This window comes from Sporothrix brasiliensis (genome assembly GCF_000820605.1).
Source record: "Sporothrix brasiliensis 5110 chromosome Unknown Cont19, whole genome shotgun sequence".
Classification (NCBI taxonomy): domain Eukaryota; kingdom Fungi; phylum Ascomycota; class Sordariomycetes; order Ophiostomatales; family Ophiostomataceae; genus Sporothrix; species Sporothrix brasiliensis.
Window position 1 is genome coordinate 2,760,300 of NW_024467138.1, and position 20,323 is coordinate 2,780,622.

The following is a 20,323-nucleotide window of genomic DNA, read 5'->3' on the forward strand; positions in this document are numbered from 1 at the left end:
ACAGAGTCGAAGAACTGCGGATCTTCAACAATGCGATTGTTCGACGCCCAGGCCGCAGGGACACGATAAAGTGCGTTCGTCATACGATCGTGTACTGCGTTTGGGATTGGACAGCGCGTCGTGGGCCGATCCGACGACTGCAGACGAAAAGAAAAGAAAGAAAGACAGAAAAGACGAAAACAAAGAAACAAACGACACGATTAAACGCAAATACCATCATCAGACACATCTCTCCCCCAGCATGGCGCCCTCCATCGCGCAGCTCGCCCGGTCTGTGATGCGCCGTCTACCCTTTGCGCACACGACGACGCCACTGCAGGCCGCAACCTACCTGCTGGGCATCTCGCTCTTCTCCATTTCGTTCCTCGTCTTCCTCAACAGCAGTATTTCCTTTGTCATCACCGACCGCATCGGCGTCAAGGAAGGCGTCGGCAACATTGTCGGCACGCTCGGCTTCGCCGACGAGCTGGTGGCCCTGGTGGCCTGCCCCGTCTGGGGCCTCGTCTCCGACCGACTGGGCGTCCGCCTCGTGGCCGTCATCGGCTACACGGTCATTGCCCTGGCCCTCGTGCTCTCGGTGCAGGCCACCAATGTCTACCCGCAGCTGCTGCTGGCCCGCATCCTCTTTGCCATGGGTGCTACAGCGTCGTACGTTGGCTGATCTTCCCCATTGCTGCCACCGTGTATCGTCACTAACATGTGCTCTTGTGCTAATAAAAAAAATTAGAACGACCATGGTCACAGCCATTCTTCCTTCGCTGACGGACGACTCCGATCCGGCCACGGACAACAGCACCACGGGCAACGCTGCCAATACCTCGCACAGTGCCTCCGCTGCAACGGCACGCCGCAGCCAACGCGAAAGCACCCTCTCCTTCGAGTCGCAGCTGACCATCACCCCGGAACGCTTTGCCGAAAGCCTGTTGCGATCCCGTCTGAACGCGCCCGACCAGGGCCACCGCAACAGCACGCTGTCGGCAGCGTCAGCCATGGGCGGAGATGGCGACGATGCCGTCCAAAACCAGGACCACAGCGCTGAAAAGCCGTCCAAGCTAGCCGGCTTCGTTGGCCTGTTCACCGGCTGCGGCGCTCTTGTGGCGCTGAGCCTGTTCCTGCCACTGCCCGCCGAGTTTGGCCGCAAGGACGGCGTGACCATGGCGGAGGCGGTGGCCGACAGCTTTTATGTCGTGGCCGCCGTCGCTCTGCTTGTAGCTGGCTTTGTCTTTGTCGGCCTGCGCCACCTGCGCGGCGAAGACGGCAAGGGCTGGCGCATGCTTCTGGGCCGGCCCAATGCGACGTCGCCAGAAGCCGCTGCGCGGCGGGACGAAATTGTGCGCATGGAGGACGTCATCGCCGAAGGCCCGGGGGCAGGAAAAGCAGGGCCAGGCGCGCCTGGCGATGCCGTGCCGTACTGGCGCCTGCTGCGCGACTCGGTCGGGCTCGGGTGTACGGATGCCAACATCGCCCTCGGCTACCTCGGCGGCTTTGTGGCACGCGCGTCCACCGTGGCCATCTCGCTGTTCATGCCCCTGTTCATCAACGCGTTCTTCATCAGCAATGGCTTCTGCCAGGGCTCGCCCAACGACCCGTCGCCCGAGCTGAAGAAGGAATGCCGCGCCGCTTACGTCCTGGCCGCCATTCTGACCGGCGTGGCCCAGCTCATGGGCCTGCTGTGCGCACCCCTCTTTGGCTACCTGTCCAGCCGGCCGGGCCGCCTCAATGTGCCGCTGATTGTCGCCACCACGTTTGGCATGGTCGGCTACATCGCCTTCCCGCTCCTGTCGAGCCCGGAACCGAACAACGTCGATGGCCGCGGCGGCACGCCCGCCGTATTTGTCGTGGCCACGCTCATTGGTATCAGCCAGATCGGTGCCATTGTGTGCAGTCTCGGCTCGCTCGGCCGTGGCGTGCTGTCCGCGCAACCGTTGGCCTCGCGGCCGGTGCTCGATGGTGAGAGTCAGGAACAGGAGCAGGAGCGTTCTTTGTACAGTGACTATGCCGCTCCCAACCGCGAGGACGACGCGCCCGAAGCTGCACCCCTGCTCGTGGCCGGCGGGAACGACTCGGCCAACGACGAGGGTGGCGATGTCGCCGACGACAGCGATCGGGATACGGTTCGAGAGCTCATGGCGTCGCCACAGTCCGTCCGCCGCTACGGTCGCGCGCGCGCCCTTTCCGCACTGACGCGACCCGCCGGTGCGACCACCGCCTCCAACAGCAGCACGCCACCTCCTGGCACCGCGGACGTCCCCTCGCGCATCCAGCTCAAGGGCTCCATTGCGGGCGTCTACTCCTGGTGTGGAGGCGCTGCCATTCTCCTGCTCACCAAGCTGGGCGGCTACTTGTTCGACCACTGGTCGCGGGGCGCGCCCTTTTATATGATGGCCGTCTTCAACGCGCTGCTGTTGCTTGCGAGTCTTGGTATTGATGCCGCACGCACGTTTCAGAAACGGAAGCGGTAGACCAGCACTCTACAATAGTTGCTGGCTGTGTTGTCTGTGTTGGCCAAACGTTTGTTTTCCGTATCCTGCATATAGTATTTTTCATGAAAGCGATGGGGCGTTTACGTTTGTTTGATTTTCTTGTTCGCATTCTTATTTTCTATCCAGTGTCCACTTTTCCTCCGTCTCTGCACCCTAATTTGTTTGTACATAAGGAGAATGATACACGGCTCATCCCAACCAACACCAAAGTGTGTTGCTTTTGTTTTGAGTGAACGTGGACATGACCATAAAGTGCATGGCATACATTGTATTCACAAGCCTTGGGTCCCGCTCCAGGCAACCTCGTCATTCCACAATCCGCTGCGTGGATACTCTTTCTCGGTGGCCAATACATAGGATGGCATAGCCATGAGCGGTCGCTGTCGTCTCTGACTGCCCTCGATCCATGATACTGCGTCGTCCACCCGAAGTGGCCTGGACAGAACGTGTTGCGCTCTCGCCTCGGCCAGCTGGGCAGTACGCTCGTCTACCCAGGCTCGCGTGACAGCGTCCAAGGGAATGAGAGGAGCAGGCGGGACAGCCGTCGGAGAATGGGCCGACGGGAAATAGTCGCCTTCGGTGGTGACGTTGGGAGATTCTGTCTTGTCATTGACAACGGCGAGGGCCTTGTCCAACTTTCTGCGTGCCATGAGCATGGCTGAGAGACGTTGGTGGAAGGGCGTTGTCAGAGTCCGCAAGAAGTGGCGGCAGCTGTACAGTCTTGGATCATCCAACGTGCGCCCGGCAGCCATGTACACCACCGCTGTTGCTGCTGCCAGTGCTTGACTAGCCGTGCTGAGGGCGATACCCATTCTATCAAGAGCAAATAGATGAGAAATCCGTAGCCTTGTCAGCCTCTATTCGAATTCTTGAGAGAATATCGTCCACATCAATTTGCTGCTCAAGGATCCCAGAGCGAAACCGAGTAAATGAAAAGAAAAAATCAAAAATAGGTACGGAAAGAAGAGAAATTAACAGAAGAAAACAGAAGAAATAAAACCAAAACCAAAACAAAGGCACTTGTCTGGGGGTCTTGGTCGTATTTGAATCTGCAACAATAAACGCTCGCTGTACAGGTCAGTTGTTCGGGTCGTGTGCCTTTGTTGTGAAATCATTGACAGTCGTGCACTTATGCGCGAAGATGTTGTTCACAAAGGGTAAGAAAGCCAATGAAAAAAGTCCATTTGCGAATGAAACAAAGGTATGAGTAACAATTGAAGTTTTTTTTAAAAAATAAAAATGAAAATAAGAAAGGAAAGTTGTTATTATTGTTGGTTTCTTATTCATATTATCTCTTTTAAAACAAGTGTACTATTATTTTTTAAATCCCGTTTAACAATCTATTTTGGCTCGATATTGTTTCAATTTATTTTGTTTCGTTTTGAACTACTATTTTTGTTTGGTATTCGTTTGTATAGTTTCTTGGAATAAAAGTGACGTTGAATGAAGAAGAGCCACAAAATGTAAGCGCAAGAAACCCTGATATATAGGACATAACGCTGTTGATGGGATGGGGAGCATTTTTCTTATATTCCGTCGACTTTACACCGAACCTCTTTCCTCACAATGGAACCGGAAAAGAAAAAAAGAAAACGCGGCATAGAAAATGAAAAGATAAAGATAAAAAACACAATACACAGAGCCCATCCTCCATCCATAATTCCCATTTTCTTTTCCTAGGTACATTTGAAATAAAAAAAGAAAGAGATTGATCCGACTAGTCGCCTTTGCATAAAAAGAAAACACAAAAAAGGGCAGATAAATATATATAATCCTTTTCTTCTTCTTTTGTTGTCCCCTCCCTGCTCTCTCTTTTTCGTTTCGTATTTTGTTTTCTTCACTCATATTTTGGTTTGGTTTTTGTTGTGCAAGCAATAAACGCGCTCTCGGTTATAAGAGGTCGTTCGATACGGGGGACCCAACAAGGAAAGAGGTGAAAGGAAACCGGGAGGTGCCTATTACATGGCCCTCGTAGAAAGAGGGACCTCAAAATAGCAAAGTCATTCAAAATATGGGCTTTTACCCACCCCCCGGGGTGAGAAGCCAGAGCCCTCCGGATTCCACAACACAACCGCCTCTGCACGTCCCCGTATATGGCGCTGGGTAAGAGGGGTGCAGCGCACCTAGCTGCCCAGGCTGGGGAAGGCGCTCTCGTCCTTGGGGTTGAGATTCGCACCACCACGGGGAGCGCCACGGGGAGCACCGCCACGGGGCGCACCACGGGGCTCGCCACGGCCGCGGGCACCACCACGGGGGCCGCCACGGGGACCGCCACGGCCAGGGCGGTCGCCACGCTCGGCACGGTCGCCGCGCTCGGCACGGTCGCCGCGCTCAGGGCGCTCGCTGCGGTCGCCACGGTCGCCGCCACGGCCACCACGGCCGCCGCGGAAGCCGCCGCGGGTGCGCTCGGGCTGCTCGACGAAGCGCTGGTCGATCTCGACGACCTGCTTGACCTTGCGCTCACGCTCGCGCTTCGTCTTGCCGCCGCCGCCGGCAATGAAATCCTCGTCGTCGTCCTTGACCAGGGCCTTGGCAGCGGCCCACTGCTTGTTGGTCTTGGTGCCCTCGTTGGCCTGGCGGACGGCCAGCGGGCCGTCAATGGCCAGCTTCTTCTCGGCCTGCTGGGCGAGGTAGTCGTCGTAGGAGAGCTGCTTCTCCTCGGGCTCGGCCTCCTCCTCGGGAGCGGCGTCCTCGTTGGCGGCAGCCTTCTCGTCGGACTTGGCGATGGCCTCGCCGGCCTCCTCGTCGCGCTTCTCGGACTCGCCCTCGGTGTTACCGCCGGCGTGCTTCTCCGTTGCGCTGTGAAACGACATATATTAGCAATGCGGGATGGACAAGGCAGCAAGTGCATTGTTGACGTACCCAGGCAGACCCTTGGAGTGGCGGTCGTCACGGTCGCGCGGGAAGCGGCCGCCACGGCCGCCGCGGACGCGGGCAGCCGAGCCACCACGGGCACCACCACGGGAAGCCTCGTCAGTGGGCTTGTTCCGGTTGCGGTCAGCACCAGCGTTGCGGTCGCGGAAAGCTGCAGAGAATGTCAGTCAACGCACAAAGCACGTGCACGTGTACCTGCCGGTAGGATATGACAAGCAGCCAGGTTAGGGCTACTACGTACCGGCCTCGTTGCCGGAAGCACCAGTACGACGGGCCGGGGCCTTAGCGTCGGCCTTGGCGGTCTTCACCGGAGCAGCAGCGGCGGCATCACCATCCTCGTTGCCTGTAGCAAGAAGAAGACATTAGGTTAGCATTGCTCGTTGTTGTCATTGTCGGGTCATATGTCATATGGCGGTGAGCGAGTGCCATAGATAATGGGCGTGTTGTGGACCGCGCCCCCCGGTTCGGTAGATGGCCCAAGCTCCTCCTCTCGTTGCCAGCTGTTTGTGGAATCGCGCCACGGTGTCGAAATTGCTCGAGGACGCTGGAAGCACGACCCTTTGTGGCTCAACAGGTCACCGAGTAGGAGAGGGGACTCGCCCGGGAACATCCCCGATCAGGGAGCGGGAGTGTATCTGTATAGAATTGGCGAGCAAAATTTCTTACCGAGGAGGTCGTACGGGTTCTGGAGAGCAACCGAGTTAGCATCCTGCGCAACGGGGTAAGGGTCCAAGTGAAGCCGAGGTCAGAAGTCGAGGATCGTTGGGTGGTGCAAACTCCGATGACTCGACATCGCCAACCGACACTCTAAACCCCGCCGGTCGTTCACAGCACGAGCTGTAGCCGCTGGCGACACGGCGGCGTCTTGTAACATTGGCCGGATGCCAGGTTGTCGGCTTGTCGGTAGGCGATGTCGCGCAGAGTCGCCGGCGGCCGGGGCAGCGTCGCGATGGCAGATGGCGAAGCGCAAACGCCGGCGAGACTGGTGGCCGAAGGTCGGTATCATGATCGAGCCGTTCTCCGGCCGCAGAAAGGCGACCCAGGCGAAGGGCCATCGGTTGTGCAAGTCGAGCCGAGGGCCAAAGGAGTCCACTGGTCGGATTGCATGGGCGGTGATAGACGCGAAGATACGGCGGCGAGATACGACACTGGCTTCACAAAAAAAAAAAAAAAAAAAAAAAGCAACGCACCTTCGAGGCGACAGACATTGTTGTCGCCTTGGCCTGGTTCGCCTTTCAAAAAAGGCGAAATCGAAATCGCAACAATGGGTTTGGTGGTTCGGAGTGAGAGACGTTGGTTTCGTCGATGCGAAGAGGCGAGAAGAGGCTTCGGACAGGAGGGGGGAGGGAAGAAAAGAAGGGGAAGAGAGCGAGAGGGAAGGAGGAAGAAAAAAGCGAGTATGAGAAAAAAGGTAGGCAAGTGGGAAATGGATCTAACAAAACGCAATAAACCAATTAAAGTTTGCGCAAAAAGAATTGGGGAAATGGTACAGCGGGAAGCGACTAGCAAAAAAATAGCAGGAGCAAGAAAAAAAGGTGAAAACCCGCCCATTGGAGAAGGAACTGTTTTTCAGACGAGAAACAAGCCACAGGTCCGTCTGGATGTACCCACTTTGCGTGACTATGGCGGAAAATTACATGTCGAGATACCAAGGCAAGTACTCCCTCCGTACCTTCTGCAAGCGGCCAGCCACGATGTTGAGAAATGGGGCAGGTGCGGAGCCAACTGCGGAAGGAAAGAACGTGCGACTCGAACCCCATTGCATGTTGCCAAAACGAGGCTCGTCTTTTGCTTGGGTCTCCGCTGACTCGATAATCAGAGACGCGGGTGCCGGTCCGTTTCCTCGACCGTAAAGTCCGTCCTTGCGACGAGCAAAGGAATTGAGCCCATTCCTGTACTACTGGTCTCTAATAAAGTGTGCTTTCCTTTTTGGAGCGAAGCATTTACTACGACACACGGACAGTGCGGTCCTTCCCAATGTATTCCTTCGGCCAATATCACCAGAACAAAGGAAAGCACAACGTGTGGAAAGAACGATCGTCTCCAAAGTCGTCTTTGCCAATCTCAATGGAGCAAGCAGGCCCCTGTCGTACGTAGCCGCGACTGCCTTGTTCTGTGATACTTGCTGCTCGTCATCCTTCAAGCCGCGGGTCGAGCTTCCCCCATGCAGCCGGAGCTATCCCAATTCCGACAGCAAAAAAGCAATTACCCCACAAGATATTTTGTGTGTGGGCTCTCCCTAGCCCGTATGCTTAGTCCGCAGTTAGGGCTTCAAAAGACGCAGTGCTGGATATGTTATGCACTGTAATTAGCACTGTAAATCACGTGAACAGAACGTTACGTGGTTATGTTTGAGCATTGAACAACAGCAAAACACATTTTCTCTTTGGTAAATGCACACACACACACATATATACATATGTACATGTATATTTGCTTCAAGTGCGAAATAGACGAGACGTTTATCAGGTCGGTTCAATTATAAACTTATATTGTACTTGATTTGGTGGCATCATTCGATCTCAGCATGCATCGGTGTAGCTCGGCTGACACAACCAAACGTTACGAGTCTCCTGGGCCCGAGTTTGATGCCTCTGGTAGTTTGCTTCTTTCGTGGGTGTATACGGATGCTTGCCTGTGCCATTTCTAGACTGTCCTGAATCATTTCATGCAGGCACAATAACACACAAGAATCGTTGAGTGACACAGTCTCAAGCTTGGTATGCAGGTCCTTTCAGGTCAACATATCAAATTGCCTCTTGTTACATGCACAGCTACTGACCATTACGGGGTCTACATCAGATCCCATGTACATTTTTCATGACACATTTATGAGGCCTTCCATCCTTGGTGAAAAGAATGTAAACTTGGTACTTGCATCACTGTCATGAATCCTTGACTGCGTACAATAAACATATCACTTAAACTGTTACGAGAAATTCAATTTGTGTGAGAGATGGAGAGAGAGTTGTTTGAAAGAATATGAAAAGGCTAGCAGAAATTAAAAGTAAACACATGTAGAAATGCACATCCCAGGGTATCAATAAAACCGGAACACCACAGGCCAGAGTCCGTTCACGTCTACGCCACATTTCCTTCAACGTCCAGGTAAAACACAAGACCATTGAAGATCCCGCGTTTGTTCTTTCCCTTTCCCGTATACATGGCTAAAGTTTCCTGCGCCTTTTCTCGTTATACATGAGGTTTTGTTGTGCAAGATGCCCGCTGTTTGCCAAGACGATGTAGGGTCCTCGTTTCTGCGGCTTCCATACCAAAGCTTTTCGTATGGAGAGCAGGATCAGGGGCCGGTGTTGATCGAGGGAACTGCATCAAGAACGCAGAAAGTTCCGTCCATGACATCCTGATCCTGGCCGCGAGGATTCTGGGAGGGCGTGGCCTCTCCGTCCATAACAAAGACCATTTCGTAGCCGTCCTCGTCATTGTCCTGAATGCGAGCAACTTGCCCATTCTCACGACCTGCAGCGTCCACGCTGAAAGGTGCAACCGACACGACGACACCGTCAGGACCACGCTCAAACAGAGTACCCCCAGTCATAGTCTGGTAGTCACCAGGGTCCATTGTTCCATGCTCGGTCGACGCCACGTTGGTAGAAGACGCATTGGGCGAGCTGTTATAGCTCGTGGGCGGCGTGCTGTAGAGGGCTGGCGACAGCGAAGTAAGCGGGGTTCCCATCTGGGTGGGCAGCGTGCTGAGCGGCGTGCCGCAGACGGAGGGTCGGAAAACGCTCTGGTCGTGGATGCTAAAGTAGGACGCGGTATTGGCGTTGTCCGAGCCGGAGCTGACGCCCGGCGAAGAAAAGCCCGAGGTGACCCACGAATAGAGCTGGCCAGGTGCGCGCGTGCTCCCGTGGATGAAGCGAGCGAGGACGTCAGCGTTGGCCAGGTGGGTCGAGGTAGTGACTCGGCGGGCCATGTTGCAAGCGACGTCTGTGACCGTGTTTGCATGGGTGGCGGCCCGTGCGGACGCGGCGATGTTCGCAGCGGTGGATTTGTGTTTGGCGACAATGGCTGTGACAGGCATGGGCACCTGGAGATGGACACCCTCGACGTGACCAAACACCGCGCTGTCGAAACGCTGGTCGATCTCAGCACCCCAGAGGCGGTTGCGAGCGCCACGAAGATTTTCCAGGTCGGAGGCTCCGGTCAGCTCCTCCTCACACATGTGCATAAAAGCACCTTCATTGTCCAAGTCGTCATGGACGTCCATGCTCCAGTTGGTTTGACTGACGGGCTGTTGATCAGATGCAGTGTTTGTGATGTCCATCAGAGCAGCGGGTTGGATGTCACCAGCAGTGTTGTTTTGTCCAGGAGCAAGGATTTTCGACATCACGCTGGTATTGGCCGCGCTCCAATTGTTTGAGCTCAAGATGCCGATGTTTTCCTTCTGGCTATTCACCTTCTCCGACGGAGCGGCGGCTGCTTGATCAGAGAACATGCTTCTCGCTGATATCAGTTCTGGATGCATATGTTAGCATGCCGTAGAGACAAAGAGGAAGAAGAAGGAGATGGCGGCTGTGTTGTGAAGCAGCTGGGCGAGGAGACAGAACTGACCTCCTTGGAAGACGAAATTTGAAGTTGTCGGAGTCTTGTTTTGCTTCGTGAGCCTGGTCTTGAAGGACAAGCAAGCACAGTTCGCAAAAGACGATGTTGGTGACAGGGAGAGAAAAAACAAAACAAGAATTTGCGTCGGAGTGGGCATGGCCAGTTATATATAGATATCCGGGAGGGCTTGCAGATACCTTCGAATGCGGTGAATAAACGTTGTCACTTGAAGGTATTCTGAAAAGGGAAGGGACGATTCACCAGGTGCGGAAGGTGCGATGGTTGTCGTCGAGTATCGTATGGCAAGCCGTGATCCATTGAGGTTCCAAAAATACAGTTGGTACGACGTGAGTTGTAGATGCAGCCTCGTGGTAAAGCGGAAGATTGTGTTGAACTGACCTGAAAGTGAATAATAACAAATATCAAAGTACATGAGGCAGGTAGTTGAATATCATGAGGGCATCGTGTGAAGGTGAAGGATCGCGCGGTGCACAAGGATCAAAAGAAGACGACATCTCAATACGCCGTCTATCTGAGAAAAGCATACGTTTCTTTGCCTGTATGAAACATGACAACGATAGACGAATGGAGCACGCAAAGGTGGTGAGTCACGGATAGTGACAAGGTGATACACCCGGATGTTGATACTCAGGTGATGCCGGGATCTAGAAACCCAAATATCTACGAAATCACCAAACCGAAGCGGACATCTAGCAGGCTACAAAGTGTATTTTTATTGCCATTCCGCTTAATATGTGTATTTAAAAATATAGAGTGAATGCACAAAATCCATGACGCAGGTCTTGGTCGAGTGCCTCTGAAAGCATGGGTGAACAAAGTGGTGATGTTGATAGCCTCGGTCCCACAAAATTCGGTTTGTGTTACCTGGCACCTGAGACTCGCAACACAAACAGGTAGTCTCAACCTGAGCCTCGATTTGACAAAGACTTCTATATACTCTTTATTATATTCTGTTCACTGTATACCACCGACCTACTGGCGACGGGGCGTGGCAAACGAGGACCAACTGATTTGTGTACGTTCCGCATCGATAAAGCGCCGATGTGATTGCCAAAATCAGGCAAAGATGTACAAGCATAAATAATATACAGCTCATACCAGCACAGAAGCCTATGAAATGCATTCCAATTTTTATAAGGCTGCTTCGCAACAAAAGTGAATGAATAGCAAGGCTCCGCGGAGCCCACGCCCAGCCTTGCAGCCCTGCGTCCCTGGCTCTCTTTGTACGACTCGGGATGTTATCCACTGCGTTGGTTTTCATTGTTTTTTTCTTAGCTGTGTATGCGTTTTTGCGAGACCGAGCACCATGTAACACAAAATATTCACTTACACAAAGAGTTTCTATTATTCCTTACGGGACCATTGTCCGTCCCTCTGCCAGCCAATTTCGAGTCCTTTCGTGCAACCTAGCCGCGAAGGGTGTGTATGGAATTTATGACGAACCTTGACAACGTCCAAAAAGCAACCTTACAAAACACATGGATTCAATTAGTAAAAAGACGATGGTTTTTGATAGAATTGTATCTATTCAAATTTGAAATATCGCCCTTAAGGCGGCTAACACGACGAGTGCACGCCGCAAATACTTTGGGTTCAGCCTCATGGTCTTGGGGGCACAAGGTATTGTACGTAATAGCGTCGATTTTTGTGCCTTCTTGCACTCCTGTCTACACCCGACCGCATCGAAACCCAAAGGTGTTCGATGGGACTCACATCTACCCGTAGCTACGCACTCCCATCCGCTTGGTCCACGTTGGCTCTTCGCCCACACCACCCTTGCGCTGTTACATAATTGGTGGTTCGGATGCGGGGGATGGATGATGGAGGCGGCTAGGAGACCAAGCTTGAGGTTCGATGCCCGACGTATGCGAGTCGAGTGACAGAAAACAGAAATTGGCAACGTGACCACTTTCCTTATCTAGTGTGAAACGTAAGACGTCTCAGGAGCCGCTGGCAACCCCATCTCGTCGCCTGGCTGTCCCTGGGCGTGCCTGGCATGGCCCTTGTGAGTTGTGTCTTTTGACCGCTTTCATGGGACACGACAGCTTGGACGGTCATCAGTAGGCAAGTTCGACGTTCACCTCAACCAATATTGACACCTGTGCATCCCGCCCGCTGATAAATGTACCACTCATAATCTGTTCTATGATAGTATATAGTATATATTTCTGGAGGAACTGCCTCTTGTTTTGCTCTCTGGTCGCAATAAACACGCGTCGCAATGCCGAACCAGAAAGACCAGACAAAAGGCTAGAAACAAACATCATTCATTTGCCATATCCAGAAAGCGGGCTGTCAAATCCTTTTCATTTTCGCCGCAAAACAATGTCAAGATCATAAAAGAAGACGCAAACCATGCAACCAAAACACGAGACACCAGAAATAAGAGAAAACGGAAGAAAAAAAGATAACGAGTCATGGAAATAACTTTTGTAAAAAACCCCAAACAAAAAACCAGAAACAAAGATGTCCTCCCGAAAAATGATGTGTTTTAGAACTCCAATCAGCGCAGTGAATTCAAAAGTCCACCCCGTCCATATATGTGTTTTTCCTGTGTGGTATAATTTGTCGCCGAAAAATGCTGTTATCCTCCTGAGAGTAAAGACAAAAAGAGAAGAAAAAAAAATGTAGCAGAAGTTGAAATAAACATGTTTTTGTAGACATTAAGAACAAAATAATAATAGTTACAGCATCACACCGTATTCCCAGCTATTATGGAAACACAAAGGGCAGTCGCAGTCGCCTAGTCGGGTATCAAAGAAGCTCGCCTGATAATATCAAATGGCCGAAAACAGCGCAAAATGGGGCTGCTCTGTTGCGCCAAGATCGATGTGGGGTCACTTCGCTCGCTACCGCTCGCTGTCGTCAACTGTCTTTGTCTTTTATCGGGTGTTGCTCGTGTCAAAGGAGAATTGCGTCGGAAACTGCATGCTGGCGCTGAGTCCAAACGGATCCCAGTCGAGTGCCGGGTCGAGTAGCTGGGTCATTGATGGGTAGCCGTTCGAGCCACCGCTCACAGCCGTACCGGGTGCGCCGGCACCATTGCCACCGGTGGCGCCTAGGTTGATGGAAGGGGCCGTGGAGGGCGCAACACTGGTGGCTGGGCTTGCGAGGCTGAGGGGTGGCGGCGCTGCCGAGAAGGCGGTCGCTGAGTACGGGTTGGGGCCCGAGGGGGTATCGGGCGTCTCGGACGGGTCTTCCATAATGTCGTCCGCGGCGTCGTATTCCTGCTCGAGCTGGTCGATGTGGTTCTGGAACCCGGGCAGCGCGTAGTACGGAGCACCTCCAACACCGCTGGCTGACCGTGGCGTGGCCGGCTGTGGTGACGGCAGAGGTGCCTGTTGGTGCTGCTGGTGCTGCGTGTGTTGCGGATGCTGTGCGTGGTGTGGATGCTGTTGCTGATGGTGCTGCTGTTGGTGCTGTGGTGGCTGCTGCGGATGATGTTGGTGTTGCGGGTGAGTCGGTTGCGGGAGCTGCTGATGTTGTGGCAATTGGTGCTGCGGGTGCTGTAGTATTGGCTGCTGTTGTTGCTGCTGCTGTTGCTGCTGTTGCTGCTGTTGCTGCTGCTGCTGCTGCTGTTGTGCGTGGTGCTGGCGTTGGCGCTGCTGCATCGTTCGTGGTGGTACGGGGCCTGAAATGCCGGTGATAGGGCCACCCAGCTGCGCTGCCTTCATCGCGGCCGCTGCTGGGACCGGTGGTGCTTGGTGTACCTGTGCTGGCGGTGGCGGTGGTGGGGGCGCCGGGGCCGACATGACTGACCGGATCGAAGCGGATGGGTCGGACGTGGATGCAGCTGGTGACTGGCCGTAGACAGATGTGGAGGCTGCAGGTGACGCAGAGTGCGACGATGGCGTGGGCCGACTCTTTGGCGATGCGACGACCGACGTCGGCGTTGGGTGGCCCGGGTTGATGCCGACCAGGCCCGCTCCTGGCAGGGACGTGCCAGTGACGTCGAGTTTGGGTGCAATGCTGGAATTGGATCGGCGAGCGTGGTGGCGGTTGATGATGGATCGTGGCATGGGCGGAGGTTGCACCATATTCTGTGGCATGTGTGTAGGGCCCAGGTTGGGGCTGCCGGTCTTGGCGCGCAGCTCCGCTTGCACATCAATTCCTAGGGGTGTGTTAGAAAGGGGGTCGGCGTGGCACAAAGGGAGCAAACGTGAACGTGAACGTGAACGTGAACAGGGCGCGACCTACCTTTCTCGAGCAGGATGCGCTCAAGCAGCGAGTTCTTGTAGCGCAGCATCAGACATTCGTCGGCGGCATGGCGGTGGGCGGTCTGGAGGTTGTGCAGGTTCTGCTCGTGGACGCGAATGGTTTCCTCGAGCTGTTTGATGTACTCGGTGCGGCGTTCGCGGAAGGCGGCCTGCGCCTGTCGGTTGCGCTGCTTGCGCTCCTCGGACGTCGCGTAGATGGGCTTGCGGCCGCCCTTGCGCTTGATGGGCTGGCTGTCCTGCGCATTGTTGCCGTTGGCGCCGTTGGCGCCGTTGGCGCCGTTGTCGCCGTTGTCGCCGCCAGCCGACAAAGGCTCGCCCTCGGCGCCAGAGTCTAGTGAGTCGGAGTCGTCGTGCTTGATGTTGTCATTGTTGTCGATGGACATAGTGTCTGCCATATCCTCAGGAATCGAGACGCCTCAGCCGGTGGACGGCAAGCGCCTCGAACGGAGCGTGTTGGGGGGTTGAGAAGAAGAAAGTGGAGAGGGGACGAATGGGAGGTAAGCCACAAGCCGAAGCAAACCGCCACGACGAGACGACAAGCTCTAAGAGGATTGAAGTGGCCGGTCGAAGCGACTGAAGGTGGACGAGAGAGAGCGTGTCGCGAGCAGATCCAGAAAGGAAACCGAAACGATTGAGTAACAGGAATGAGCGACAATAATGTAATACACAGAGAATAGATCCAAGCCTGGAGAATAAAACTGGGTAGGGGGAAAAGAATTGGATAATTTTTTTCGCCACGGGACGTAGTTTGCGTAGTTTGCGTAGTTTGCGTAGTTTGCGGGGTGGGTCTTGCCGTGATATTAGGAGAGGGGGATGAAAGAGGAGTCTGCAAAAGGAAGAGCAGCGAGGGAAGAGAGGGAGTAAGAAACAAAAACAAAACGCCCAGGAAAGAGAAGGGAAATTTGAGGAATAATAAAGACAAGAGTAAAGTGTCAAGAATAAAAGAGGGTGAGAGGTGTGTAAAACAAAGCAAACAAGGCTGCCGTGCGCGAATCGAGTCGAGTGTTGTCGCAAAGCCGTGGGGATACGAGGCTCGATGCTTTGCCGTCTTTGGTGCGGCCTTTGTTCTCTACTTGGGCGTCACTTTTGAATCTGGGATATTCCCTAATTATTCCCCGGTTGACGAGCTGGGGCGGCGACTGGGGTGTGCAGGAACGCAGCTGTTTCCGTGCGCCGTCTTGATCGAGTCCCGGACGACTAACACGGGCTGCAGATGCAGGGACGATGTCTGTTTGATCCCTCCAGTCGCTTTGCGGAACAAGATTCGTGCTGTATGATCTAGTCGCAAGCCGTGGAGCAATTCAATTAGTCGCAGCCGTTGTCGTAGCCGTACCTGTCTTGCAAAAAAAGAAATAAAAATGGCGGCGCGATCTCCATGCACCGGGCGAGGATTACTCTTTTCCTCTTCTTTTTTTGACGGTCGTTCGCAATAAGCCACCAGGAACCACAACCCAAAAAGGGAATAAAAGACGGGGGCCTGGCTGGGGTAATCTACACACGGAGAAGACCGAGCGAGGCCTGGCAACAATCGACAAGAGAGAGATGATGTGCAACGGGTAGGGGAGGGGGGGTGGCAGATGGGAAAGATTGAGGTGGCCCTGGCCGACCCGGCCGTTTGGAAACGGCTGCTAGGAAAAGGGGGATCGAACAGAAAAAGGAACGAGAGTAAGCGAAAAGGAACAATAGAACACTCGAGGAACACTCGAGGAACAAATCGAACAAGCGAAAGGGGGTGCAAGACTCGAGATAGAGATAAGGGGAGGGGGGTGCGTGGAAAGTGGTATGTAATGATAACTGGATTTGCTGATTTGCTGGTAGAGCCGCACCGTTGTAGTAGAGGGCGAGACAACAGCGGCAATAGAGAGAGCGAGAGCGAGAGCGACAGGGCTGGCGAGCGTCGCGGCGAAAGGCTGCAAGAAAGGCGATTGTGTGCTTTTGCTGTCGAGTTTCGAAAGATAAGAAAAAAGACGACGACAGGTTGTGTGTGAGTAAAGGAAAGGGCGAAATGGTTTGGTTTTATGTAATGCGAATTGGGAGAGGAGGGGGGAAGGGGGGACCGGTCAGGTAAAGGGCAGAAATAAGAAGAGTCGCTGTCCGGGGAAGGAGCGGAGGGCGGCGTGCGGGCGGAGGCAAAAACTAAAAGAAAGAGCAACCAACGCCAGGCGTTTCTTGCTGGTGGCACGTTGTTGCCGTTTTGAAGGATGGACGATCTGGAAATAGAGACAGAGTAGAGCTTTCGAAATACGGTTCTCCGTCTGCTTGCGCTGAAAAACGAATAAGGTAGAGGAACGAGGGAAACAACACGGAGTGAAAACAATTTCTTAACAAAAAGAAAAGAAAAGAACGCCCTGGGCTAAACGCCCACGCACCTACGACGACTTCGCCGCCATTCCCTTCCATTTCCTAATTCTGCCCCCTTCTTGCTTCCCCTCTTTGAACGCTCTCCACACCTGCCATCGATGGTTCCTTCCCAGTAGGCTCCTCCAGCGCCTCGCGCCTTCCATCCTTGCCTGGTCCATTTCGTTTCGTTGGTCGCTGCTCCCCTGGCAGTCAGTCTCGTCGCGCTCTGTTTTGGCATTCCGAGTTTTATTGTGTCCCTTTGCTTTGTTCATTTTCGTGCCATTTGCATGGCTCCACCTGCAGAGCACTGTCTCTGTCAAGACTCCAGCGCACGCATTCCATACAGGGAAAGTACCGAAAGAAACCCCCCGTCGCAATTGCCTAGCCCAGGCCATCCTGCCTGCCTGGCTAAGATACCTTGAAGGTTAACACGACCATTGGGCCATTTCTTGAAAATGCGTATTCGCCGTTTGACGTCCGAGTGAATCCCCCCTCCCCCATAAACAAGGCGAGATGAGAGAAAAATGTTCCAGTCAACGAGAACGCTGATCCCATTCTTTTAGGGGCGTGCGGGTGGGTGGGAGTTCCCTTTCCATGTTAGTGCTCTGGCGCTCTCAGTTGTTCAGGGACTAACCAACCACCACCTGTCGCCAACCGACAACTACTTGAGACTGTCCCGCGCGCTTCAGTGGTTGTATGGTGACTGCGGGTGGCCTGGTTGGACAGTCAATTATTTTCCACTGCAGCTAACTCGCGAAAAGTGGGAGCATAAGATACTCCGTACAGAGCAGGCATAAAATCTGAACTGTGAAAGACAATAATGAAAACAAGTTTGAAAACATATTCTGAAAACCAATCGTATGAAGTATGTCCTTTATATTTTTGTTTTCTTCTCAACTTGTGGTATCTCGCATTTTGTCCCTTCTTGTCTTCGCTTACTACGGCTAAGTAGACGGGCTCTCTGTTAACAAATCCCGGAAAAGATACGCATGACTTGAAAATGATGGCCGCCTCCATGCCCAATGCCGCCAACATGTGCGGCTGGCCAATTTGCCCTTTCCCCTCTTTGTTCATTGTCAGCATGCCTGGCCACAAAGAATCTGCTCTGACCCCATGCCCCCAATATTCCTAGTCAAATTCCATCGACTTTTCTCACTGTTCTCCCTTTCTTTTTAAAATATTCTCTTTCCAGTGTTAGTGGAGAGTGTGGCACGGGGGCTGACCTGACCGACTTCTGACCTTGCCGAAATCGGGTTCAATTAAATTTCCCACTGGCTGTCTGCGTCCCGCAGTCACTGGGCCCCGGGGTCTCGGTGCTGCACCGCACTTTGCTTTTCGTCCTGAAGATCCGTCACCTACAGAGGCCACGAGGACAAGAGAACAAACGCCCAACGGAGAAGAGAGGAGAGAGCAGGAGAAGAGTGGGACGAGGGGAGGACATCACGTTGCCAATTCTCCTTTGGCTTGCATTGGCTCCCCATGGAGGATGGGCAATGCGAGAATATGCGATGTGCTGCAATGCGCTGTCGCCCATTACTCCATAAGAGAGAGAGCTGTGTTGTTGTACTCGCTCATTGCGACATCGGGGACGCCGGCAGCTCTCTTTTTGTGCTTTTGTGGTGGCATGTCTATCTTACAGAGCACCCATTCTAACTTGCGCTTTGCCCCTAGAGCATCTCCGGAGTACATTAGCTGTGGCCTGTCACCTCACTTTGTCTGGTTGTTCTCACTCTCGGAAGGGCAACGTTGGGACGACCTGTTCGACACGGTAATTCGTAGTGTGTGGTTGCAAAAACTCAACGGAGAAACAAAACAAACTCTCGAATGAGCATATGCAAGGACCAATCATTGCCTTGCACGACGAGACATGGACTCGAGTCTCCAGCCTTTTACTTTCTGTTGCACGATTTACCTTTTTCCTGCAGATTTACTATTTTTTCACGTCACCTGAGCGGATTTGGTGAGGGAGGGGAGGGGAGAAATGGGAAAGGGGGGGACAGGGGGGACGAGGCGAGAAGGTGTCTTGGCACTTTGGCACTTGGCATTTCCGCGCAGCGATAGACCCCCGGCAGCCCGCGCAGACGACCAGCCGCAGCCCAGTAGTTCAGGAGCAACAGACAGCGGAGCCCGCCGGCAGCACCCAGAGTGACCTGATACTGCCAGCAAAACGGGTGGTACGACAAGGTACCTCGACTGAGTCTGCTGGTCGCGCCCGTCACTCGACACTTACATTGCCCTTTGCTGCCAGCAAGTCTGTTCAGTAGCCTGCGAGACACGGCTTGTTTCGTTATTTTGTTTTTATTTTTCATTTTCTCCCTGGCAAACCTCAGGCCGCGACGGATAATACGGGCCCTCTTAGTCCCGTCCTACGGATGCGACTCGACTTCGTTGCCGGCTCTCCTTCTTGTTAGCTCTCTCGTCATTCTCACAGCTCGTCTCGCAGCGTTTGACAATGTTTGGAAGCAGCAAAGCTCCAGTCGGCCATGAAGCATCGATGCATCCCACTCTCCCACTCTCTCATCCCTCTTCACTCCACTGGCTAGTGACCCCCATCCTCCCTTCCCTGCGAAATACAAAATACCAGGGCGGCCATAAGAAGAGCCAATGAAATCCCCCATCCACACACACCTGGCAAGGCACAGAAATGGCGCGACACACACTTGGAGACCTTCTAGAAGGATTCTAGCGCGAGAAACTTTTATGCCTCGTTTCGTCCGCTGTGGGCGATCTGCTCGGAAAAGGTGGGGACTCGACAGGGGACCGGTTGAGAAAACAAAAGTTCACTGGCTTGCAAGGGGCAATGGACGAGGAGGAGCTGTTGCCTCGAGCTGCAGCATGCGTAAGATACAGAGTACGACGTTCGTTGAAGGACCCGGCCAGGCAAGGAAAACTCGAGGAAGGCGCGAATGAATATGCATAGGTGCATGGTCATTTCTCATATTTCCATTGATGCTTTTGGCCTCCTCGTGCTCTCTTCTCCTTTATCACAAGCTGCAGGAACCAGTCGTCCAGCTGTCCTCGCCCAGAACACGTCTGGTCCACCCTTGCATGACTGTTCTTACTCAGAAACAGAGCAGCAGCCAGCTGTTTCCCGACGTCGCCACAGCGCACGAGCCACCCACCATTGAGACCAGTGTTGTCGATTCACAGTAGACGCCCGTGACGGGCTCGCCGGAATTGCAGTCGACTCAGCTAGCCGGCAAGCATACACCATGGAGTGGCTCGTCTGGAGAGAGAATGGCCTCTTCTCGCCCATCCTCATTACGACGTAGATAAGGCAACATACATGAAATGGATGCCAGGGCACCTATTACCTGTCTTGTCTTGTCCGATGGGGGCAGACGGTGCCAAGAGTCCTAATGCACAGGCAACTCGACAATGTCATTGGCTTGATCGTCTTGAAATACGTTGAGAAGGGAAAGCGATGGAAGTCCACTCACGACCGCTCCGCTCCCTCGCTGGCGCTGACGATGCCGCCCTGCGATCGCCCTTTGGCCCGTGCCCGTGGATCCGGCACTCTCCTGATGCGCGTCGGTGATCCCGGAGTCGGCTGTGTTGTAGTCTGAGCACCATCGTACGGACACCTGTATGGAGACGGGTGGGATGTTGTGAATCGAAAATGCCGGACCAACAGGATCAACACGGAAGAACCATGTGAGGCAATAATACTCCATGCGTGAGTACGAAAAACGAAGCCTTGAACTGAGACATACGATACGAGCTTGACTCCTTTTGTTTGCCTCAGTCAAGTCAGCGCGTCATTTATGCTGCCGAGTCTACAAGAGACAATAGAACCAGATCCCGTTGACTCCGGAAGGGATCAAC

The 20,323-nt window shown here is 53.7% G+C and overlaps 5 protein-coding genes across 5 annotated transcripts; 1 reads left to right on the forward strand and 4 right to left on the reverse strand.

Moving 5' to 3' along the window:
* Positions 1–241: 241 nt before the first annotated feature.
* SPBR_00292 (major facilitator superfamily transporter) lies at positions 242–2,462 on the forward strand (the record flags this gene model as incomplete). The annotated part of the gene is made up of 2 exons (XM_040758611.1): positions 242–648; positions 728–2,462. The coding sequence occupies 2 exons, from the start codon at positions 242–244 to the stop codon at positions 2,460–2,462; spliced, it is 2,142 nt and encodes a 713-aa protein (XP_040618577.1).
* Positions 2,463–2,755: 293 nt separating this feature from the next.
* On the reverse strand, positions 2,756–3,295 carry SPBR_01063 (uncharacterized protein; the record flags this gene model as incomplete). Its single annotated transcript, XM_040759382.1, has 1 exon — positions 2,756–3,295. The coding sequence occupies one exon, from the start codon at positions 3,293–3,295 to the stop codon at positions 2,756–2,758; it is 540 nt and encodes a 179-aa protein (XP_040618578.1).
* Positions 3,296–4,606: 1,311 nt separating this feature from the next.
* On the reverse strand, positions 4,607–6,363 carry SPBR_00441 (uncharacterized protein; the record flags this gene model as incomplete). The annotated part of the gene is made up of 4 exons (XM_040758760.1): positions 4,607–5,282; positions 5,346–5,508; positions 5,599–5,700; positions 6,162–6,363. 4 exons carry the CDS (start codon positions 6,361–6,363, stop codon positions 4,607–4,609), a joined length of 1,143 nt encoding a protein of 380 aa, XP_040618579.1.
* Positions 6,364–8,655: 2,292 nt separating this feature from the next.
* On the reverse strand, positions 8,656–9,813 carry SPBR_00742 (uncharacterized protein; the record flags this gene model as incomplete). The annotated part of the gene is made up of 1 exon (XM_040759061.1): positions 8,656–9,813. The coding sequence occupies one exon, from the start codon at positions 9,811–9,813 to the stop codon at positions 8,656–8,658; it is 1,158 nt and encodes a 385-aa protein (XP_040618580.1).
* A 3,010-nt stretch (positions 9,814–12,823) lies between these two features.
* On the reverse strand, positions 12,824–14,541 carry SPBR_00455 (uncharacterized protein; the record flags this gene model as incomplete). The annotated part of the gene is made up of 3 exons (XM_040758774.1): positions 12,824–13,315; positions 13,568–14,052; positions 14,139–14,541. 3 exons carry the CDS (start codon positions 14,539–14,541, stop codon positions 12,824–12,826), a joined length of 1,380 nt encoding a protein of 459 aa, XP_040618581.1.
* Positions 14,542–20,323: the final 5,782 nt, after the last annotated feature.